This window comes from Eulemur rufifrons, chromosome 8 (assembly GCF_041146395.1).
Source record: "Eulemur rufifrons isolate Redbay chromosome 8, OSU_ERuf_1, whole genome shotgun sequence".
Lineage (NCBI taxonomy): Eukaryota > Metazoa > Chordata > Mammalia > Primates > Lemuridae > Eulemur > Eulemur rufifrons.
This window is the reverse complement of record NC_090990.1, coordinates 115,161,303-115,185,140: the sequence shown is the minus strand read 5'-3', so window position 1 is coordinate 115,185,140 and position 23,838 is coordinate 115,161,303. Positions and strand designations below refer to the sequence as shown.

The 23,838-nt window shown below is 52.7% G+C and overlaps 2 protein-coding genes across 3 annotated transcripts; both read right to left on the bottom strand.

The window, feature by feature from the left end:
* Positions 1-957: 957 nt before the first annotated feature.
* Positions 958-3,835, bottom strand: LOC138390161 (glutathione S-transferase Mu 3). 2 transcript variants are annotated; one of them, XM_069479025.1, is made up of 8 exons: positions 3,782-3,835; positions 3,351-3,426; positions 2,967-3,031; positions 2,185-2,266; positions 1,989-2,089; positions 1,561-1,656; positions 1,357-1,467; positions 958-1,069 (listed from the first exon to the last, which is right to left on the bottom strand). In XM_069479025.1, exons 1-8 carry the CDS (start codon positions 3,827-3,829, stop codon positions 971-973), a joined length of 678 nt encoding a protein of 225 aa, XP_069335126.1. In that variant the 5' UTR covers positions 3,830-3,835; the 3' UTR covers positions 958-970. The 2 variants fall into 2 exon arrangements, with proteins under 2 accessions (XP_069335126.1, XP_069335127.1); XM_069479026.1 differs by lacking the exon at positions 1,357-1,467.
* A 141-nt stretch (positions 3,836-3,976) lies between these two features.
* Positions 3,977-19,251, bottom strand: EPS8L3 (EPS8 signaling adaptor L3). The gene is made up of 18 exons (XM_069479248.1): positions 19,221-19,251; positions 18,995-19,059; positions 17,217-17,375; positions 16,798-16,947; positions 16,618-16,673; positions 16,156-16,262; positions 15,952-16,067; positions 15,584-15,704; positions 15,442-15,503; positions 15,129-15,203; positions 14,569-14,714; positions 10,612-10,693; positions 10,344-10,378; positions 9,644-9,842; positions 9,318-9,446; positions 8,937-9,010; positions 8,259-8,444; positions 3,977-4,151 (listed from the first exon to the last, which is right to left on the bottom strand). The coding sequence occupies exons 1-18, from the start codon at positions 19,249-19,251 to the stop codon at positions 3,977-3,979; spliced, it is 1,968 nt and encodes a 655-aa protein (XP_069335349.1).
* Between the last annotated feature and the right edge of the window lie 4,587 nt (positions 19,252-23,838).

The following is a 23,838-nucleotide window of genomic DNA, read 5'->3' as shown; positions in this document are numbered from 1 at the left end:
TTAATTTTTTTTTATCTGATAGGTGGAAAAAAAATGTTCATTTTAATTTGTAGTTCCTTGGATTATAATTACCTTTTAAACATTTTTTTTGCCATCAATATTTCTATTTTGTAAATTGTTCATAGATTTTGTCCATTTTTGAAAACTCAGTTGTCTTAAAGATTTATAATTCTTTATATAATCTTTACACTGGTCCTTTGCTTTTGTTTCACTTGTCATTTATTTGTGCCTAATCATGAAAGTTTTAGCATTTGATCCTACTCAGTCAGTAAATCTTCTTATGGTTTTTTCTTTTTTAAGTCTTCACAGAAACTTTTCCTACCCCATTATCACAAACATTCTTACATTTTCATTAATACTTCAATAGCTTTGTGTTTAATGTTGGGCCTTAAATTCCAGATTAATTTTACTAAATGGTGTAAAGTAGGACTCTATTATTTTTAATTAGTAAACAATTGTCCCAACTCTATTGGCTAGCTCACCAGTTCGAAATACTGCCTTTATCACACTAAATTCCCATATATACATGGGTCTGTTTCTGAACTCCAGTTAAATCCATCAGTACTAAACAGTTTTACTTGGTATCTTCACCAGGTCTTCACACGGGCTCCAGTCCCATTTGAAACACCTGCTCTCTCCAACTGTGCAATCTTTATTTGCAGTACTCACTCTCAAGGCTTGGGCATGAACCTCTAGCCCTTGAACTCAGTTGGGGAGTAGGGGCATGTCAATGTTGCAGTGATTCAATTTACATCTTTTCTTTTTTTCTTTTTCCCCTGTCCTGAAATAATGCAAGCATACATCTTGGTAACTCTCCACATACTCTTATTCTACTTTGGCCCTTATACCCAAGAAAAATCTAGCTGGTCACCAGTAGCACAAGTGCTATTTATTGAAAAGAACAAAGACAGAATGCTGGCCCTGTAGGGACAGGATGGAACAAAACAGGAAGTGCAAGCCTGCCTCCTGCTCAGCATATGCACTTGTTGCCCCACTGGGCCATCTTGTTGTTGATGGGCATCTTGAAGAAGCGGTCAGACTGCATATAGGCAGCGATTTTCTCCAAAGCCTGAAGGGAAAGCACACCAAACTTTATAAAGACCCTATCCCAGTCCAATAGACCCATACCAAAACAGCAACATTCACGTACTGCCTGCCTTTATCGCCCCCATTTTTTATAGATGTCTTTGGGGTCTAGAAGCCAGACCTTTCCCAAGACTTAAAGGTCTAGCGGTGTCCAACCATTCATAACTTTAGGCAAAAGCTGGTGTTGGGCAAGAATCCACCACAATAGGGTCCCTCAGTGACCAGGGGAGACCGAGTAGTTTTGTAAGAGAAAGGTATGGGAACCATCACCTCAAAACGGCACATGAAAGCCTTCAGATTTGGGAACTCCTCCAAGCACCTGGGCTCAAACATACGGTTCTGATCTAAGACATCATAGGTGAGAAAATCCACAAAGGTGAGCTAGAAGGAGGGGAAATAAGATGGTCAGGTCTGAGGAGTTCATTAACACCTGCAGAGAGAGAGAGGTATCCTCTTCTTTTCTCTTCTTCCTACCTTGTCCCCGGCAAACCAGGAGTATTTCCCTAGGAACATGGAGAATTGTTTCAATTGTCCAGGTAGCTGTTCCAAGTACTGAGGCTTCATTTTTTCCTGAGAGAGAGAGGGAAAAAGAGAGCACGAATAGCAGTCATCATCTTCACAGATGATCAGGGCACAAGCCAGTGATGGACACTCAGTAGTCCCCGCTCCAGGTGCCTTCCCACTGCCTTCATTTGGAAGAGGCAGGATAGGAAGGAGATGTCTGGAAAGGAGCAGGTGCCAATACCAGAGTTACATGACAAAACAATCCAAAAAAACAAGAGTTCTGTTTCTTATTCTGACAGACTGAGTTGGTGGGAAGGTAGCAGTAGTGGAATGGAGAAGAGATAACCTTTGGGTTCCTAATGCTCCTTTCCCTGCTCATGTGCACTAAGGAAACTCACATGGTCAGAGTTGTAACAGAGCCGGGCCAGCTGCATGCGGAGATCCATTACTTGGTTCTCCACAATGTCCACTCGAATCTTTTCTTCTTCAGTGTCACCACCTGTAGGTCAAATGACAACAAACCACCCTCGGAATCATCCACCCCCCCAGGCAAACAACCAGCCTGGGCTACCTCACTAGCTCTACCCCACTCACACATGTCGTGCTTGCGGGCGATGTAGCGCAGGATGGCATTGCTCTGGGTGATCCTGTTTTTCCCATCCATGAGGTAGGGCAGCTGAAAGGAAAAGGACAAGTCAAATGAACAGCCTACCTCTCTCTCGCTCCCCTACCTCTCTCTCCTGGGGAAGGGGAGACTTGCAGGGCAGTGAACAGGACAGAGAAGATGCCGTTGTTAGGAGAAAGAAGAAAGTAAGTATAAGGTAGCAATTGGATCTCCATGTGATTCTAGACAGGCAGTTCTTAAATCTGTGTGTATGTGTGTGTGTATGTGCATGCCATGAACCTTTTATCAGAACAAAGTTTTTAAATGCATACAGCAAAATATGTATATTTACACAATTATAAAATATTTTTTTAAATTTTTAATAGTAATATATGCCTATTAATAAATACATTAACAAGCACATATAATAGCTACCATAATTTCAAAATAGTGATGAATATATATTACACTTAAGATATCTGTAACACATGTAATACAATATGAAAACACCTGATTTCTACCAGTGACAAAGTCGCAGACATGGATAATAACTGACGTTGCTTACTGCTTATCTTCACAATAAAAGGAAATGTTAATGTTTTGTTAGTGGAAATGAAAATGTAATTCTTCCCCCCATCCAGTTCGAGGATGCCTGAATTCTTTCTAGTCTATCCAGGTTAAGAGCCCCTATTCTAGGTCCCTCTTGGTTCAGGGAGGCAAGAAACAGATCAAGGCCTTCCCTTCTGCCCACTCTTCTCCTAAAGCCACCTACATTAGGAAAGTCCAGGCCTAGCTTGAATTTCACATCCAGCCATTGGCTTCGATCATAGTCAGGACCTGTAAGAGACAGAATGAAGTGGGACCCAACCTCCTTAATATCCCACCCAATGAGTGAAAAGATCTGAAGAAATGACGTAGTCCCAATAGCTCAAATTTCCAGGGCCCAAAAGCTTAACCCTTTAGTCTCTGGGCCCTATATGGTTAAGCATTAAGACGGGGTTGGGCTATAGCAGAGGAAAAATCCCGAGCTCCAAGGATGAGCCCCTCCCCACACAGGGCACAGCAGACTTCCCACCCGATCTCGGCGTGATGCCACCCTCTGGGCACGAGAAGACAGGGGCAGTTGGAGGGCCAGCCTGGCTTAGCGCGGCATTACCTTCCCCGCACGTGTATCGTTTCTCCTCATAGCACGTATCCGTGAACTCCAGGAGCAGGCGGATGGCGTGCGCCAACTGGGGGAGACAGCCCGGTCAGCGCCTGCGCAGCTCCTACCGGCCCCCAACCCCCGCCCGCCAACGTCCCCCGGCCCGGGCTGCCGAGACCCTGCATCCTGCCGGGGCGGTCGTTAAGCGGCTTTCGAGCCCTGCCCCGGCGGCATGCCGTCCTCGGGCCCTCCAGGCGAGGCCCAGCGATCCCAGAGGCGGGGCAGGGGTGGGCTTCCGTGGCCAGGGGGCTCGACTGGGGCCGGCCGCCGCGAAAGGGCTCCCGCGTAGAGCCGCTTCTCACGGAGACCGCGGACCGAGAGCCCCGGCCGCCTCCGCGTCCGTTTTTCTGACGGAGCTGCTCAGCCGTTGAGACGGCACTCACCCCGCGAATATCCCAGTAACCCAGAACCACAGACGACTTAGAAGACATCGCGACGCCGCTAGCCAGTCTTCGAGGCCCGGAGGCAACGCGCGAGCGGGCGGGCCTTTATACCCGACGTGAGTGGGCGGAGCCAACGCTAGCGCCCTGACTCCGCCCCCTCTGTCCTTGTTCCCCCTTCCACCTCCCCCCGCGCGCCTACCCGCACATGCGCAGGCGCGACTTTTGCCAGGTGTTCAGGGCTGGGGACCCCAGTGCACAGGACCGCTGCAGGCGCATCCAGGGGACGGAAGTTGAGGCTCTGCACTTCTCCACGGGGGGGGAGGGGCGGCGGGCATAAGGTGCGATAAGGTGGGGGAGGGTGGGAGGACGTCTGGGAGTAGAACCGGATTCTCACCACACCAGGGAATCGCCAGTTTTTTTTTCTTTTCTTCTTTTGGCGGGGTGGGCAGGTGGGGAACAGGGTCTGGCTGTGTTGTCCAGGCTAGAGTGCAGTAGCATGATCATAGCTCCCTGCAACCTCAAATTCCTGGGCTCAAAAGAATCACTATCTTTGGCGCCAGCGTTAGGGGGTGGGAGGGTTTGGGAAAAGAAGGGATGGTGATAAAGCCTTAAATCACTGAAAGCCATAAAACTCTAAGATAGGAAGCGATTCAAAGTAGGACGTGTTACCTACTTTGGAGGAGGAGATCCCTTCTGGCCCGGAGAGAGGGTGGTTCCCAGAGTGCTTCAAGAAGGAAGTGGGCACTTGAGCAAGGCCCCTGAGGTAGGGCAAGCCATGGACATTAGGATGCAGGAAAGGGCATATCAAGCAGGAGGATCGCAGAGCAAACGCTGAAAGGTGGGAAATACAAGTTTGTGTAGAAGGAAGTATTGTTGAGTTGGGCTGGTTTATGAGGCTGGAAAAGCATGTTGGAGTCAGGACGCAGAGAGCAGTGACTACCAGCAAGGGGAGTGTGGATGCTGTTCCTTTGGTCTGTGGGAAGTCTCCCGGGCACAGCTGTCCAGTGGAAATGTAATGCAAGCCACATATGTGATTTAAAGTTTTCTGTTACTAGTAAAAAGAAACAGGTGAATCAATTTTAATAATATAGTTTATTTAGCTCCATATATCCAAAATACTATAATTTCAACATGTAATTAAAATGAAAATTATTGAGATATTTTACATTCTTTGTACCGTCTTCAAAACACAGTGTATATTTTACACTTAGACTCATTTCAGTTGAGACTAGCCACATTTCATGTACTCAGTAGCCACACGCAGCGTGTGACTACTCTATTGGAGGGTGCAGATTTGGATGCTTTGCTGAGGTGTGTGATATTGCCAGACTCTCCTTCAGGGAAATTAATCTAGCTTCTTTGTGTGGAGTGAACTTGAGGAGCGCAGGTACTGCTATTTTTCATTCACCCATTATTTCACCCATTCACCCATTCATCCATCCAACAATGTTTATTAACATAACATGCCCTTTCTGAGAAGCCACCGTTTTAGGTGCTGGGAATACAGAATTGAACTCAACAGACAAATTTCCTGTGCTCAGGAAGCCCACATTCTAATGGGGAGAGGCAGAAATAAACAAATATAGAATAGATATCTAGTAAGTCAGATGGTGATACACAGCCTATGGGGAGAAATAAAACCAAGGGGGGGGGTCTTGGAATGGGAGTTGAGGGAGCCCCAGTAGGAAGGGGGTTTGTGTTTTTAAAGGATGTGTTTATTGTGGGCCTTTAAGCAAAGACCTGAAGGAGGTGAGGGACCAAGCCACTGTGCTGTGGGGGCCACCATGGGTGCAGGAGGCAGGGAGGAGCTCCAGGTGGAGGGAAATAGCAAGTACAGTCATCACTGTACAGAGAGCATTTAAAACAGTGAGACTAGATGAGATCACCATGGGAGTGACAGTAACAAAAGAAACGAGGTTAGCACATCAACATTTGGAAGTTGGGGGAATGAACTGGTGAAGGAGTCTGAAAGGAGTGGCTGCTAGGGTAGGAGGAAACCAAGTGTCCTGGACACTAAGTGAAGATATTTGAAGGAGGAAGTGAGCAGCTATGTCAAATGTGGCCGATAGGTCAAAGTAAGATGAAGACTGAGAAATAATGGCTGAATTTAGCAATGTGGGGGTCATGGTGACCTTGACAGAGCAAGAGATCTGTAGGAGGCCCTTGTAGTCCTGGGAAGAACTAAGATCCTGAGTTTAAGCAGGGCCCGTGAAAATGAAAAAAAGGGCACAGATTTGCAACAGCGTCAGCTGGAGAGAGATAGGGTTTGTCAGTGGACTGTGAGGGAGTGGGAGAGGGGCAGTCCAGAGTTCTCCGAAGGTTTCTGGCCTGGCCTCCACAGCACAGCCACACATGGCCCTCAGCCCCTAGAGGCCCTGGCCTGGCCGTGGGAAGTCACATTTGCCTATTAGTTCAGCTGAAGCAAGGTTGAGACTTTTACAAGGACACTTCACTAAAAAGAAGAAAGGGAAAAAGTGCAAACACATAGGGGCAGATGAATTTATAATGCCTGGGTTTCACCTTCCAAGATAACAAATAAAGCTAAGGAATAAGACTAGCATTTACTGAGCACCTATGATATGCCAGGAAATAGCTAGGTGTTTCACATGTTAGCTAATTTGTTCCAATTTATGCTTCACAACAACTTTATGAAGTAGGCATTATGACCATTTTACAGAAGAAAATAAAAACAGGCCTGGAGAGGTTTAGGTGAACTGCTCTTCTAAGCTCAAGGTCCCATGGGTGGTCTGGGATCCAAACCTAGATTTGTCTAATAACACACAATTGGTGCTAGTTCCACTGCACATGGACATCTGACCCTCACCTCAGCTTTTTGGAAAACCTGGGGAACACTGGGCTGAAACACTTTCCTCTCGTCCTGGAGGTTTTCCTGCTTCTAGGGCTCCTTCAGCTCTGTGAGGGCAATGAGTTAATATCTCCTGCCCTATTCTGAGAAATCAACTTTTCTGGTTGACAAGTCAGACCCTAAGAGTCTCACTGTTTTTCTCTTTTGTGAGGGAAAATGTGTGCTTCCCTATTGTGTGTTAGCAACTGTGAGAGATGATTTTATGAGGCCAGGAACTTGAGGGAATGACATAGGCAGACTAAAAATAGGGCAATCTGGGGCCCAGACAATGTCAGGGTCAGGGACAAAGTCAGCTAAAAGAGACTTCAGGGAACATATTAAGAACCCGCAAATCCTTAAGTACATTGGGCCTTATTTGTAGACTAAATCAATAAAAGTATAGCTACTGTTATGTGGAGAGGGGAGTCCATGACAGTTTTGAGATTAAAGAAGGCTGCTTATACTAAAAAATATAAGGAGCCACTAACAGTCCAAATCCTTCATTTAACCTTTGAGAAAACAGTGGCCCACAGTGGAATGACCTGCTAGAGTTCACACAGCCAATTGGTGGACTTTCAACTTTCAGTCCAATGTTCCTTATGTTCTGCTACTAAAAAGACAAGCCAGGGTGGGAACTTGAGGTCAGGTCACCCAACCGCAAGGGACAGAGGTTGTATTAAAAGAGGAGGTTACCGAGTAGAGCAGGGGTCACCTGCCTGGCTTGCTAGTGCTACGCCGGACCATCGGCCAGTGCAACTGATCAGAACCCACAGCTGCCAGCCCAGTGCTCTTTGCTGCTGTGGATGAAGTGTTGTGCCTTTGGCTGTGCTGGGTGCCTTGACATACACTGGGAGAAAAGTATGCAGGATAAGATGGTGAGCATAGCCTTATCTTGGAGTTTCTTTAGAAAGAGTAAGGAGAGCTTGGCCCACCATTCTCAAATTTTGGTTCCCAGCTCCAGGTTGCAGTGTGAATCCCCACTCACACTCAGTCTGGCTCGGTGGTGGATGTAGGATTGCGGCTGTTTCATGCCCAGCACCCCCTGCCTCCCTGCTTTTGGCCCCCATCAGGTTGACACGAAGCTGCGACGGAGGCAAATGTCAAGTGCAAAGATGCTTTTATTTGGAAGGAGAAGGACTGAACAGACTCCCGGCAAGCCTAGGCAGAAGTGCACTAGGCTCAGGGGAGAGAGAAAATAAATAGGTAGTAACCGCGGAGTGCTCCCAACACAGCCAGAAGGGGCACCATTTGCTTCAGCCTCTGGGTCTGCTCATCCTTTTTGCTGCGTGATCCAGGGTGTGGGGTTTACTGCAACCTGGGGACCTGGAAGAGGACTTCTCCGTGTTCTAAAGGGTGGCAGATCTGCCATCTTGCATGTGAGCGGCACTTGGTCTTGGAAGTGTCTAAGCTGGTGCCTAATGGCTCATCTGAAGAAAGAAAAGATTTCAGATGAGGCTGGTGTCAGGTGAGGGACCCCAGAGCTCATGCCACCAATAAGCTTGGTGCCTCAAGGCATGCCTGAGTGCATGAAGCTAAGCCCCTGGAGGAATAGCCTGTGCCCAGCACCTGCCACGCTCAGCCCCACCCCAGGGCTGGGCCTGCAGGCTTGTCTGCCTGCAGTCTTTCTCTCACCCAGGGAGGACCAGACCCTCCCAGTGGGAGTCAGGACCCCAGCATGTCCTCACCCCCAGCATCCTCCTGACAGCCTCCAGCCGTGTCAGGACCCGTGGGGCCTCCTGTGGACACAGCATCTGTAGCTCCCTGGGTCTCATGTGAAGCAGCTGGCTCCCTGTGAAGGACCCGAGGGTCCTCACCGTGCTGTGAACAAAAACGGCAGAAGCCTTCTGTGGTAGGGTGGAAGGACCCGGGCCCAAGTATTTGGGTAAAGGAGGGGCTTGGAGGTTGGGGTCACAGGAGAATTCACGGATAGGATATCTGAATGTGAAGGAGTAAAATAATTGGCTGCAACCAATTTCAGAACTTCCAGGTTTGAAGGGAGAGGTGCTCTGGGAGAGAATCTTCTGGTGGGGAGGGGTGGCTGAGCTGGCAGCCGAGGTTCTTCCCGAGTTCACTCTGCTGACCTTGCTGCCTTCACCACGGCAGGGCTCCCGCTTAATGCTCTAACCTAGGCTTGGACAAGCTCCCCGCTTCTGTCCTTTTAACTCAGCAGGGACAGTGTGGGGACAGGGTCTGTCATGTACCATGTAGGCCAGATTGTATGTTCTGGATCACTGGGTTTCCTTGGTTATCATCTGAGCCCTTGCCCTTCACAGAGTTCTCCCCCCACACCCCATAGGGCCAGGCACTCACACAGTGGAGAAGTTCTCTGCCTGCAGCCAGGCCGCGACCTCCTCAGGCTTCGAGCTGGGGCGAAGCATTGAAGCCTAGGGTCAGGGGGAGCTGGGGGTCAGAGCCCATCTCATCTCACAGCCACCAACAGCCCCTGGCATCTGGGTTGCGTCTCTAGGTTCCCATGAAAGCACTTGTCTCACTCTGCAGTTTTCTGGTCTGGTAGGGACCCAGTCTCGTTCTGTGCTCTGGCCCCGTGATAAACTTTGGCATACAGTAAACATGCAATAATACTGTCTAAATCCAACCAGGACTGTCTCCTCTGCTTGCCATTGAATCCTCCCACCCACACCTCCTGGACTCAGGACTTAAGGCTTCTGGATAGTCTAGGCTGAGTAGTACCCTAGGGGGCGATTGGCCCTGGCTCCTGGAGGTCTCCGGCTGCAGGGGCTCCAAGATGTTGCTGGGAATGTAACCACTCTGTCCTGCCTCGTTCTTCACCAGCCACCACCGCTTGCTCCGGTCCAGAACCTGCCAAGAGGCACTACCTCAGTCACCCCTCTATCCAGCCAGCCTTTCCACCCTGCCCCAACACTTTCTCCTTCCTGCCCTGTGCCACTTTCCTTCTCCGTCTCTAGGCCACCCACCCTGGCAGCCCCATCTCTGACCACCCACCCTAGCCGCCCGTGGCTCCCACCAACCACCACATCCTCCAGCCCGAGCCTCACCTCCAGCACCTCTCCCTGGACCACAGTCAGTTCCTGCGGGTTTCTAGCTTCAAACTCATACAGGACTTGCATTTTCAGGGCTGGCTTGACAAGCGTGGGTCTGGCGCGCCGGAAGCTGGGGTCCGCAGGCTGAGGGCCATCGTTGTATGTCTTCTCCTGAGCAAAGGGTGTGCTGCTCCCTAACCTAGGACTTCTCTCTCTAAGAAACAGAGTCAGGATGCCTGGAAAATGGGGTCTCAGAAATTGAGCCTATGTCCCAGCCCAGAGAGCCTCAAATACCTCCTGCCTGCAATCTGGTGTTAACTTTTGGGTTCCTGTAGAGTTTGCTGGCAGGTCAGTGTTAGGTGGGGCTTGGAGTAGGGGTTTCTGCTGGCAGGAGGGGTCTGAAATGTCACTGATTTCTGAAGACATTTCCAGTGGTGGAATTTTCTACATCTGAGCTTTGCTCTAAGCACTTTGTGCTTGAGCTTGAGAAATGAGAGGCATGTGTAGGTAGCAGCATGAGAAGAAGGGATGGGGGCCCGGGAGGGGAAACAAACGCTTTTTCACCCAAGGGAGGGGAGGGGTGTGCTTGTACATGTCCACGTCTGGCTAAAAGAGCCCAGAAGGTCTCTGAGATGCAGAGATGGAGAGATCCAGAGGAGCAGCTCTGACCCTCCCTCCCCAGGACCATGCAGTCCTTGCTAAGCCCAGGGCATACCGGAGGGAAATGGAGTCCTGGTATCCTAGGGGTTCCTGTAAAGGACAGAACAGAGCGTGAGCAAGAGCAGGAGGGCAGGCCTGGGAATAGGGAGCTGGGGCACCAGACCGCAGGCCTGCTCACACCCAGCTGCGGTTTGCTCCCTTTCAGGCAGCGCTCAACATCCAGATCCGGGTACCCACACAGACTCACCCCCACGTAGTTGTCACATGACCAGGGTATGGACGGGCAGGGCTTTGGGTAGGGCTCTGTGCTAAGCTCCCTTTACCTGGTTGGAGGGCTCTGGAGGCTGCCAGCCATCATAAAAGGTGGGTTGGTAGAGCGGGGGCTCATCGTCTGTCCAGTCAGCCCTGGGGGGAGGAGGAAACAAAGCTGAGTCCGTGTCTATTCTGTGCAGGCTGGGGGATGTGGAGAGGGGGAGACGACAAGGCCTGGCCTCAGGAATCTTCTAGTTAATAGGTGACCTGGCCCATGTGCACAGACGAAAAGCCCACAACATCCAAAAGGAGCAAAGAGTTAAGTTCAACAAATCCCGTGGGGCAGGTATCTGTGTGCCAGTCTCACTTCCACCCATGAAATGAAGATATATCACCTCCCTAAGAACACGGTGGGCACTTTATTGCACTGATGGGGGGGGTTTGAATTAAAGCGGTAGGATCACAGGGCATTAGGGCTGGAATACCCCTTGGGGTCTCGTGCAGTATTCTTCTAGCCTATGTTAGGTTGCCAGCAGCAGATGTCTTTCTTTCTAGCTGAATAGTTTCACCTTGTGAAATAGATCACGGAAGAGCTGCTCTGGTGGACTGTGGGATGGAGCAGGTACTTGCCTCTCAGTCTCCCGCCTGGCCCATTGTACGGCTCCCGGAAGGGCTGTGCTGTTTGTGGCCTCCAGGCTTGCTCTGCTAGGAGTATTTTCCACTTTCCCACCCAGGGAATGCCCGTTCACCTCCATTAGGAAGTTCCCCTCCCTGGTTCCCTAGGGAAGAGGTGAATACTTCCGCTGAACTTGGTCTGTCCCTGGATTATTGCTGCTTTCACACGATATAGCTCATGATTCTTATAATATCTTTGTTTCTTACTATAGTGATCTCCTGAGGGCTGTAGCCCTAGTACAGTGGCTGGTACATAGGAGGCACCTAATAAGAATTTATTCAATGGGAAAAAAACAAACTATCCCTCTTCCAAATCTTAATTGGTTCCTTCTCTGCCTTAGAAACATGCTCAAGCTGTCCCTTGACCTTGCTCCTACTCCTTTTAAGCTGCTATTTTATTACCTTCTTTTTACCAAATTTCTTGCAAATGTACCTCTATTCCCTGCCTTCATTTTCTCACCTCTGCTTCTTTCATTATTCCTACAACCTGATTTCTACCTCTGCCATTACGTTATTGAAGCGAGTCCATTTAAAATCCCAATTGCCAAATCCAGCGGCCTCGCATGGTCTCCATCCCTCTGGATACCACAGCAGCTACAGCTTTGGGTCAATTCGCCTAAAATCAAGTCACCTAAATATAATATGCCCAAAATTAAACTCTTTCAAGCATTTTTACATCTCTTAAGTTCTTTTTTCTGTGTTTCTGTCTTTCATTTCATTCATTCATTCATTTCTGGTTATATTAAGAAACTAGAAAACATATAAAGGTACATCTGACTTAGTATTACATTTAAAATGAGTATGAAAGGTACATCATTTTATGAATACTGGAGTTGTTTTGCGTCTTTGTGGGTATTTTTTAAAAAATTATAACTGCTGATCTGTTTTTCTAAGCCCTCAAATTCTTGAAGTATGGCTGGGTTTTTTTTTTTTTTTTGAGACAGAGTCTCACTCTGTTGCCCAGGCTAGAGTGCTGTGACATCAGCCTAGCTCACACCAACCTCAAACTCCTGGGCTCAAGCAATCCTCCTGCCTCAGCCTCCCGAGTAGCTGGGACTACAGGCATGCACCACCATGCCCGGCTAATTTTTTCTGTATGTATATTTTTAGTTGTCCTTATAATTCCTTTCTATTTTTAGTAGAGGTGGGGTCTCGCTCTTGCTCAGGCTGGTCTTGAACTCTGGAGCTCAAACGATCCACCTGCCTCGGCCTCCCAGAGTGCTAAGATTACAGGCGTGAGCTACCGCGCCCGGCCATGGCTGAGTTTTGAAACACAAAATGGTATATTCAACGTGGTTACTCAATGTTGAAGTGTCTGAATGAAAGTGTTTGAGGCCCTCTTGTTTGAGTCCATTGCAGAGCCTCTGTTTTCCTCTCTTGCTAGTGCTCGACAGACACCAAGGCTGTGCCCACAGATCAAGTGAGCCCAGTGTATCCGTGAGAGCCAGTGAGCTGCAGGACTGGCTTGTGCAGTTGCCCTTCGTCCCCAGTGTTCCAGGCAATTGGACACTGTTATGAGATGGGAGATCCCGAATCCGTAAATGATTTCATTTTGGTGCTTGAACCAAGAAAACACATAAAAATAGATTGTTTGGGGTATAAACAACCCAGTGTCCATCAACAGATGAATGGATAATAAAATGTGTCGTATCCACCACAATGAACTATTATTCAGCCATAAAAAGGAGAGGAATTCTGATAGATGCTACAACATGGGTGGACCTTGAGGACGTTATGCTAAATGAGTCAAGCCAGACACAAAGGGACAAATATTGTATGACTTCACTTATATGAGGTAGGTAGAATAGGCAAATTCAAAGAGACAGAAAGTAGAATAGAGGTTACCAGAGGTTCGGGAGACGGCAAAACGGAGAATTATTGTTTTATGGGTACAAAGTTTCTGTTTAGTGTGATGAAAAAGTTCTGGAAATACTGTAAAAATGGTGTTGGTTGCCCAACATTGTTAGTATACTTACTGCCACTGAAGTATGTACACTTAAGATGGTTAAAATGGTAAATTTTATGTTATGTGTATTCTACCACAATACAAAATGGATTGTTTTGAACTATAATTCATGTCTTTAGACAAACTGGACAAATAAAATCCCTTTAAATGGGGCTGAATTGAAAAGAACTGATCACTAGGCGAAAGACTCACGAGAAAAACTAGCTTACTTCCCTGTTGATGTCTCTGTCTTTCTGAAAGCCTCTTCTCTCTTGGTTTTCACCCCTCTGCTCTTCAGGTTCTCCTTTAATTCTCTGGAATTTCTCTTTGCCGCCTTAACCCTTTTCTTTCTGCCACCTGCATGTAGCAGTTTCCCAAGGCCCTGCCCTCTTCTGTCATGGACTAGAGCGAACCGAGGGGGGTGGGCGGGAGGTGCCCACTGGAGCGCTCCCCGCTGGCTGTGCCTCCAGCCATCACTTCTGTGCTCCCCGTTGTACCACACGGCCAGGTCGGCCCTTCCAGCTGGGGGGGCCTGGTCTCTGTGGAATGTTCCAGGGACGCCCCAGCTCAGCATGCCCAAGCTGGTCCCCCGCGTCCCCTCCCCCAGGGCTCCCATCGGCCTGGCCTCCGTCCAGCTGCCTGTCTCACCACCGTGGAGTACCTTTCTCTCTTAAATCCTGGCCAGTTGGTGGCCAAGTCTTACTGAGATTACATTTGCGGCATCTCTTATATCAGTAATCCTTAAATTCTGGGCTCGATTGAGACAAAGTTTTCATTGATCCTTGACAAAAATGAGAAATTATTTCAGTAGAAGATTGCCATCTCCTTTCTTGGGAAGCATTGTTCTTTTCTCTGAGATAAATGTGTTTCCTTCAGTAGTGGGTGATGGTAAACTGTAGGCTTTTCTTTCTTTTTTTTTAATAAACTTTTTGCACTTAGCCTAATAAAAAGTTGGGAACTTCCTGTAGAGGCCCCTCCCTCCCAATTTTATTTATTTTTTTTAGAGACGGGGTCTTGCTCTGTTGCCCAGGTTGTAGCACAGTGGTGTGATCATAGCTCACTGTAAATTTTAACTCTTAGGCTCAAGTGATCCTCCTGTCTCAGCCTCCCGAGTAGAAGGGACTATAGGCATGCTCCACCATGCCTGGCTAATTAAGAAAAATTTTTTTTTAGAGATGGGGTCTTCCTATGTTGCCCAGGCTGGTCCTGAACTCTTGGCCTCAAGTGATCCTCCTGCCTTGGCCTTCCGAAGTGCTGGGATTATGGGCATGAGCCACCGTGCCTGGCCCTCAAATTGTTTTGAAAGATTTCTGGTTTGTGACAGTGTAGAGATTGGCCACCTCTGATGTCCTGCTCTATGCCTCCGGCCCCTCACCCCTGATTCAGTTCAGGACTTGTCTTCACTCACCGGCTGGTAGTCCAGGCTGGGCCCAGCTCCTTCCAGAGGCTACTCTCATGTGGACTTAGACAGGAGTGCAGCAGGTTGATGGCTTTGGAGGTGAGGAGAGGTGAGACCACTTTGGCTGCTAGATCCTTGGGGTACTCGGCCAGGATCTGGGGAAGGATGGAAGGTGTCAGGAAGCCCAGGCTCCCTCAGGGCCAAGTGGGGATGGGGAAGGGCCCAGAGTCCCTGGCTGCCCCCTTTTGCAGAGCTACATTGCCTCCCGCAAGTGGCCACGTGCACCTTGAGCCTGCTCCTTCCATCTGTCTTGGAGCCCTGTTGATCTTGGCTTTGACCCCAGCCCATCTAGTCTGCTGAGGGGTGCTGTGCATACCAGGGATGGCATTTTGGGGCCAAGGAGGAAGGTTTGTTGGGGTGACAAGAGTCAGGCCCCACAGTCTCCCTCTGTTCTCTGCTTTCCTCCCTGGCCCTGCTCCCCGATCCCCCTCCACCACCTCCTTTCCTCCCTCTGCTCCTCCTGGACTTCAGCCTGTCCCTCTTCACCACCCTGTCTTCCCCCAACTCACGGAGTCCAGAGTTTGGAAGAGGATGTGCACGACATCAGGGGCACTTGTCTCCAGCATCCTGATGGCCAGCCTCCCCTGGGGAACGAGGCAATGCCTGTTACCACCCCTCAGCCCACCCTTTCACCAGCCCCCATAATTATTTGATGCCTTTGTCGGGAGCCTGGTACTCCCCCAAAGTCCCGAGAAGGGAGGGGAGGTTCCAGGGGGTAGATGGAGAAGCAAAAGGCTTGGGATAGTCTGAGTGCAGAGAGCAGAGGCCTGCTGGGTGGGGATGGCGGTGGCAGGGCTGAGGAATCTGTGGGGAGCCACATACCAGGAGGTTGAAGCTGTACTTGATCTTCTGGAAGCAGTCGATATACTGTGCTTCTGTCGGCTCTGTGGGAGAAGGGGGAAAGGTGGTGGGTCGCAGATCACCCAAGACATCCCCAGTCCTCTCCCGGGCTCTCAACACTCACCGCCCTGATCCTTTTTTTTTTTCCCAAGTCTCCTCTTCTTCTTACGGCTGGTCTTTGCCTGGGCCTCCTTCAGCTTTCCCATGAACAGCTCGATGTCCCTTAGGACATGGTTCAGCACCTCCTGGGCCCCACACAACCCATGTCCTTGAGTGGGCAGTTATGCCCACCCTGGCACTCCCAACTCTGCCCACCACGCCCCTCCCCACCACAGGCCCAGCCTGGGGTCTAACCACAGCCTCCCTGTCCCTCCTCAGCGCCTGCCCTGTCCCTCCTGGGACTTCAGCCTCCTAGGAGGAGAGGAAAGGTTGGTGTCCTCCCTTCTCCCAGGCCCAGAAAGCCTCAGCAAGCCCAAGACCATCTGCAGTTACCTCATCCCACTGTGGGTTCTCGGGGGATGGGGCCCGGCTTGGAGGAGGCAGAGGGAAGGCGCTTGGTTCTTGGGCACTGGGGAGCCGTGGCAGGGACCTCGGGGTTGAGGGGAGGCCTGCAATGTAAGGGGACCATGGATCTAGAGTTTCTTTGACTTTTGATCTAAACCTTTTCCTCCACCTGCCTCCATGCCCCAAACTTACTGTGCTCTGGGGTCCTCTGGTAGAGCTGCTCTGGAGGGAGCCCTCGCTCCAGAGTGGGTGCCTGCTCCACAGGGCCCCTCCACCTGTCCTGGCCTGGGTGAGGTGTGCTGAGGACATGGTAGGGGACACATCTTTGACAAGGTTCTTGGGACAGAGGCCCTGCCTACACTTCTGCCCCAGGATTCAGGGGTACCACCATCCCTCTCCAGGTACCCTCCGCCTGCTCCTTGGTCTTTATCTAGACCCTTCCCTGACTCCACCCTGCCTCATCTGCCTACCCTCTGGGCCCCCTTGGGCCCTATATCAGTCTCCAGGGACAGTCTTTAGTGCCCCTAGGCCACGCACGTCTCTGCCCTGGTCCTGCCTCAGTTCTGGGCTCAAGTTGGTTGGGCCATAGGCTCCTTGGCCCCCCAAGGTCTGAGTGATGAGGCCTCACAGGTGGGCTGGGCAGAGGCTGCCTACCTTTGCTCCTGCTCCTCCTCCAGGGCCTTCTCCAGGCTGGTCCTCAGCTGCAATGCCTGGAGGAAGCAGCAGTCAGGTAGGCTGTGTGTGTGTGTGTATGTGTGTGTGTGCGTGCGCATGCGTGTGCACATGTGCTGGGGGGTGATGTTATGGTCATTGAACTCCCCTCTGGCTACTAACCCCCATTTCCTGGCACTGGAAGAGCAGAGTGCTGGCGCCTGGCAGGCCCACCTCCTGCACGGTGATGGACAGGACAGAGTTGTAGGAGCCGGTGTTGAGTGCTACGTCCATGGCCTGGATGCTGTCCAGGCGGAAACAGTCCAGCTCCTCCTGGGCCAGGAAGAGGATCAACTGTGAGGCCACTGAGAGCCAGGCTTGGCTCCTGGGAGCTCCTCACCAGGTTGCCCTAGCCCTTTGCTGGCCCTGGGGCTGGGTGTCATCTACCCTGACCTTTGTGCCTCTGTCCCCAGCCTCCATCCCCATCTCCTCCTAGGCCTGGGTGTCTGTCATATATGGGAAGGGGTGGCTGCCATTCAGGACATGGAGGGGTGAGTCTGGGTGACCTGTGGCCCCTCGCTGGGTTTGGTCGGGGGGCTGACCTTGGTTTGGATGTCCAGGAGCTGCAGCCAGCCATTTCTGACCTGCAGGATCAAGTCTTGGCTCCACACCCGGCCCTGCGCGTCCATCTCCTGCAGCTTCTGCAGGGCATCCTTGGGCTCGCGCACTCTCTGAGTCCCCAGCTTACACGTCATCAAGTGCTGAGAGGACAGGAAGAGGCCAGGACTGGGAGAAGGTTGGGGGGGGGGGCGGTCACAGGTGTGGTGGGAAAGGCTGCAGAGGAGGAAGACGTATCCTTGGCCCCTTGAGGGAGGAGGTGCCAGGCTCCAGATGACACAGCCTTCAACGGCCAGTGTGAGGGCCCGTGTGGAAGCAGTCGGGCTGGGGATGGGGCCCCCAAGCCTGGGTCTGAGGGGCTGTGTGAGGGTTGTAGGACTCCGCAGGAAGGATGGTCATGGCCTTTAACAGTCCAGGCCAGGTGAGGCAGCTGGGTGGTGATGGATGCGGGTTCCAATCACCCAATAATATGTGAACTGTGGGTGGGATATAGGACCCTCAGATTCTGTCCCCGGCTTTCTTTGCTCCCTTTGGGAACTCACAGCCCCAGCCCCATCTGCCTCCTCACTGACCCCTTCTCTCGTCTTCAAGATCAAGTCCCACCTTCTCCCCGCCCAGAGAGATCCATGGTGATCTCAGCGTTCACTCGTGTCCTTGCCCACTGACAGTCTTCCCATTTGGTGGTTTTTTGCTGTGATCCTATAGGAGACCCCTCCCTTCTCCCAGCCAAATGCTGCCTTCACAAGTCTCCCTCCACTCTGGTTTCTTGTTGGAGAGAGATGCAGTCTGCCTTCTGCCCTTGATCCCACACCCCTGCTCTCTGCCCAGGTCCCAGGACCTCTCCCTGTGTTCACACTGCCAGCATGTTCAGGGGAGCCTGGCGCCATGAGCAAATGCCTGTCATCTGGAGCATGTCTCCTCTTGCTCTCACCTGCTGGGCCCAAATGAAGCCACTTCCCAGCCTCCACCCCACAATGGAACTGAGTACACCTGGCCTCTCCCCAGCTGGCTGGAGGAGCCCTGCCTCCACTGCCCTGTGGGACCAGCAGACCATCACCCCAGGCCCCTGCTTCTTCTCCATTAGAGCCCTAGCACCCAGTGCTGCGGTGGGCGCTTCTACCCCAGAGCTTCAGCCTGACCTGGGGCATGCTCTTCCCCAGCCACACCCTTGTAGCCTGTGGTTTGCTTTCACCTTGGCCTTGACAGTCCTTCAGGCAACTAGATCTTACAGCACTTGTGTCATCCTCCCAGGCAGGGCCAGAGACTCCATTCCAGCCTCCGAGCGGCTCATGCCCACCCTGGGAGCTCAGGCCCAGACAGTGGCCCTCTCAAGCCCTCACAGGGCCTGCAGACAGCACACATTTCTTCCTCCAGCCATGCCCGGTCCTGGGCAAAGAGCAGTTCCCTGGGGACTAGTGAGGCAGGAGGCGTGTGGGGAGACAGGCGGGGCTGGGTGTGTGGCTGTGGGTGCCTGCTGGCCCATCCTCTGCTACTTCTTTCTGTCTGGGGACAGGACATCTAACCCTCAACCTCCAACCAGGCCTGCTGTCCCACCCCTGACTGCCCCTCCTCCTCCCCAGCCCATAGCAAACGCTCGGTCAGGCTTGTTGGATCTGAGTCCACAGGATCTGGCTGGGTGAGGCTGTTGGCTTCCATGGCAGGGACTTGTGTGAGGTGTCTCTGTTTCAGCAGGGGGAGGGCACACGGAAACACCTGGGTTTAGCTGGACACTGCGTGGAGTCGGGGCTCCAGAGGTACTCACCTCCACCCTGTGCTGCAGGAGGGTGGGCTCTGAGGTGAGGTTCTGGGAGTACTCCTTCCGGTGCACTGTGGGTGTACAAAGCGGGGGGACAGGAGGTGGGCAGAAGAGTGCGATGAGACTTGGGCCACTGCAGGGGGCCATCGGTGTGAGGCGGGGAAGAGTGAAGGATGGGGGAGCAGGGATCTCAGTGGGAGGGCAGGGGACAGGGGCCTGGGGGAGAGCTTACAGTAAATGGCTTTGCTGCTGGGCCGAGACATGTCGATCCTGCTGAGGACGGCTTCCTGGAACCCAAAGTGGACCAGAGACACAGCAAACAGAGCTGCTGAGGGTGGCACCGCGCACAGAGGGGCTCTGACCCAGGGCCTCTGGGACCAGACCCACAGCCTTGGCTCCAGGGAGCCTTTCTAGAGTGTCTCCTGCCAGTGTCCCCCCTGAGGAGACCTCTGTCTTGGCTAGGCCTGGAGGCCCCAGGCTGAGGGAAGGAGTGCCAGGAGACCACAGCGTGGCTGGACCCAGGGCAGGCTCCAGGCTTCCCCTTATTTTACCAGTAAAGCTCATGCCGGGGGGTTCAGGAACCCTGAATGGACAGGGACCCGGGACCAAATCCTGTCTAGGGCCAGATGAGTGGGCTGCACCCAGCTTCTGTATCGAAGGCAGAGGTCCGCAGCCTCCCCCACCATAGCAGGCCTTCTTGCCAACCCTGCTTCGTTTGTGCAAGCTGGGAGGATGCTGATGTTGCTTTTTCAGCCTTGGGCCCTCTCAGGAGACGGGGTACACACACGGAGCGTGCCTGCAGTGGGGCTCCGTAGGATCTGTCAGTGATCCGCGCTTCCCCGAATGTCAGAGCGAATCTCCCATCTCTTTGCTTTTCATACTCTGTATGCTCTGCCCAGATCCCCGCCCCTGCCGCCCCAACCCTTTAACTTCCAGCTCAAGGGTCACCTTCTCGGTGAAGCCCTTCTCGACCTCCCCACCCGCCTTGCCCGGGGTGCCCTCTCCATGCCGCGCTGAACCTTGCACATTCCTCTCTAATAACGCAGTGGGCACGCCAGCCGCCATAGTTAGTGCCGTGCGCTTGGTGCCAAGCCCCTTATGAACACTGTATCATTTAATATTCACTGCCACTCCCTGGCACTTGGTGCTGTGTGACGTAGGGCTTCACCTACGTCAACTCATCTAATCCTCCTCACTGCCTCTCGGGGTGGGTACTGGTATCATACTGTAGGAGGTCTCTGAGGCCCAAAGAGAGTAACGGCTCTGAGGTGACAAAGGAATATTTCATAGAGAATGAACCCAGATCTGTCTGGCTGCAAATTTCGTGTTTTCATTGTTTGTGAACGTGCCTCTGTCACTGGGCTGGGAACAGGCACAGAGCGGGCTTAGGATACAGAAATGTTGCCATGGGGGAATTCAGTGTGGGGGGTGTGTGGGTGCGGGGGAGGGGGGTGTCAGGCGTGCGTGGTATCGGAATGAGGTGTGGACACACACGAGTGGGGTGTCGGTTCTGTGGGTATCCGCCCATGTACACGGAGCGCCTGAGTTGTACAGAAACCCTGGCTATCCTGGGAAAGTGTGAGAGCCACCCACACCCTTGTTTATCGGGACTGTTAGGAAAATGACGGAGGATTCGATGAGATGACTCAGTGATCGGGAAATGAATTGCTGGTGAACAATTAAGGAATGTGGAGGGGGCGGCTGGATCTGTTTTCCGTGCTTGGGAGGACCCCTCCTCTCCAAGGGTAAAGGCGGCTAGAAGCCCACTCCCCCTCCTTCAGCGTCCCCCCGGGCTGTGACACTTCCTGCTTCTAGATGCGGGAGAGAAAGTGAGCTGTGCCCTGGGCAGCCCCACTGCTGGCTCCCCGCACACCAGGGTGGTCCCCGTGGGTCCCTGAGGGCAGCTGAGGTGGGGAAATAGCTGCTGCTAGAGTTCCAGACCCCGGGAAAGGAAGAGGGGCTGGTTTTGGCCTGCCTTTCCCCTGGGGGAGTCGGGGAGCTGTGCGGTCCAGCTCTCCCTTTATCCCCTAAATGTAGGGCTTTGGAGCCGGGAAGAAGGATCTACATCAGACACTGGGGAACATCCAGAGATACTTCTGGAGCCTAGACTTCCTTGCTCCGCTTCCTGGCTGGCCAGCCAGCTGCTGAGCCCCAAGTTCCTCCTTGGGGTCGATCCCCCTGGGAGTAGGCTGGAGACCTTGGCCTGGAAAGCCGTTGAGTTGCTCGCACCTGCCCTGGGATCCCCCGTGGCTGAGCTGGACCCTGATCCTCCCTGGGGCCCAGGACCGTACCTGAGTGCCAGTGAGGCCTGGTGGCTGGTCCCCCTGGGACTGTACTGGTGTTCTGCTGCTGGTGGCGGAAGGACAGCGGCTCCTCTGCTAGCAGCTACAGGCAGAGCTCCTCGAGCACGCAGGTGGACTATGTGTGATGAGGCAATGAAGGCAGCCACACCTGTGCTCTTTGGACTCCGGTGGGTGGGGAGGCCTCCTGGGCCACCACGGCTCAACACCAGACTGGGCCACGGCAGTGCCCTGAGCTTAGCCAGAGACTCCTGCTTCCCGGCTTCCTCCCGTTTGCCCCTGGCCTTGGGGTATGGCCCTGCTCTTCTCTCTGCATTATGGGCACCTCGCCTGGGGCCCCGGGCCAGCACCGGGCATGGGAGCTGGCACCAGAAGGAGAGGGCACCCATGGTCCAGAGAGTCTGGGTTCTGTGGTCAGGGGACAGGTCAGCTGGAGGTGGACCCCAGGCTTGGGGGAATCTGAGGGCTGGCCCGTGTCTCGATGTGTGTGTATGTGTGTGTGTATGTGTGTGTGTGCCTGCTGTACCCATGGGTTCGTGATCACATGTGCCCAGGTGGTGTCTGTGAGCAGGATGTGAATCTTGTTAGAGAAGATGGAGACCTGGACATTACATGGAGGGCTGAGATTTCTTTGCAGTGAGGGCCCCCTCATTCTGTCCCTTCTTCTGTCCCCTCCCACCCAGCAGGGAGCCCTCTCACCCATCTACTCTTGCTCTCCCACTCTCTTTCCTTCTCCACCCCACCGTGTGCCCCAGATCCTTGATGGATGCCTGGCTGGCTTCAAGCAAAGAAGGGAAACTGAGGCCTGCCTCTATCTCCATTTATGAACCCACCTAGTCCTTGTACTTCATTTTATTTAAAATCCTTCCTTGGCACCCAGGGTGGGCAAGACCGCCTGCCCTCTGGGAACTCAGTCTAACAAGTAAGGCCAGGTGTAAACAGAAACCAAGGGGACCAGGCCAGAGGGGAGGGCAGAGGAGGGAATACCCCAGTTGGAGTGGACCCCTCCGGCACCAGGCTGTGTGATGGAGAGTCCTGCAGAGTCTGAGGGCAGGACTTCCCTGGAACTGTCCCAGAAGATCTCAGCCTTCTCTCCCACCCCAACCACAACCAACACTGCCCTGGGTGTCCTGGAGTCCAGGGATTGGACCCCGTGAGGGGCCTTCCCCACCTGGGCTGTGTGGGTCCCTGGGAGAGTCCACTGTGTAGCCAGCTTCTGGGGCCCAGGGGTCAGGTGCCTGTGGAGGGGCAGGCACCCAGCCACCGCCTCCCAGGAAGCAGCCCTCCTGACCCTCCTGGCTGTTCCATTCCTGGGTCTCAGCCTCATGGCCTTGCTTCAGCTTCTTTAGTACAGTACGACCTGTCCCCTCGCTGCCTCCCCCAGTCCCACCCCAACTCCGTCAAGGCCGTAGCCACATTCCACCCCCACCCTGGTTTGGGTTCCCAGCCAAGGCCTTGTTCCTGCCCAGCTCAGGCCAGGCCTCTCCCTCCCACGGGCCTCTCCCCATGTCCATGTGAGCACAGCAGGGACCCTCACAGGGGCCTGGGGGCAGGGAGGGGCAGGGCCTCAGTCCACTGCAGAGATCCACGAGGCATCTTTGGGCAGAGAAACAAGCACCACCTGGCACCTTGCACTCTGCAGCATGCTTTAGGGGTGCCCCTGGGAGCAGAGTGAGTCTGCTCAGACAGGAAGCCTTTGTACCCTGGGCGGGGCTGCAGATGGGGACCAGGTACCGTGGACATCTGTGAGAGTAGAGCCTCCCCAGGGAAGAGGGACATTAGGAAGGATGGAGGGGCCAAGCCACCCATACCTGGGGATTTAGGAGCCATAATTGATGTTTCTGCACACAGAGAGCTCCAGGTGCCAAAGCAATTCTTTGGCAAAGCAGTCCTGGCTGAGACACCAGCAGCTGGGACTCAGGTGGGAGGGGAAGGAAGCAGGACTCAGAAAGCATCTCCCTGACATTGCGAGGCTACCGAGGCTAGGGGATCCCATTCATTCATTCATTCATTTATTCAATGCACAGCTTCCGGTGGAATTTGGGGGCTTCTGACTGCTAGGCACTGTGCTAGGGGCTAGGACACACCTGGAGGGCTTACAGACACCTTGGAATTCAACCTGATTTCATTACCTTTCTCCAAACAACCCAACCTCTCTTCCTATGTGCTCTTCTCCCGTGAGGCCACCCCTGCAGCACGTCCTCTCCTCCTGCACTGACCGCCTTCCTCAGGCCCCGTCAAGCCCTCTGCCTTTGACCACGTGACAGTCTCCTAACCCATGTCCTTGCCTCCTCTCTTGTTCTCGTTGACCTTTCCTCATGACAGGGAATCTTTCTTAACTAGAAATTTGATCCTCTACTCCTCTGCCTAAAGCCTTCCCTGACTTCCCACTGCTGCAGGATAAGATCCAAACTCCTTATCATGGCAGATACGGTCCTTCATGGGCCGAGGCTCCTGCTTCCAAGTCTGGCCTTATCACCCGACTCCTGCCCCTGTACTTTACACTCAGCCTGGGGAATGGCTTGTCATTTCTGGAAGAGTCATACCTTG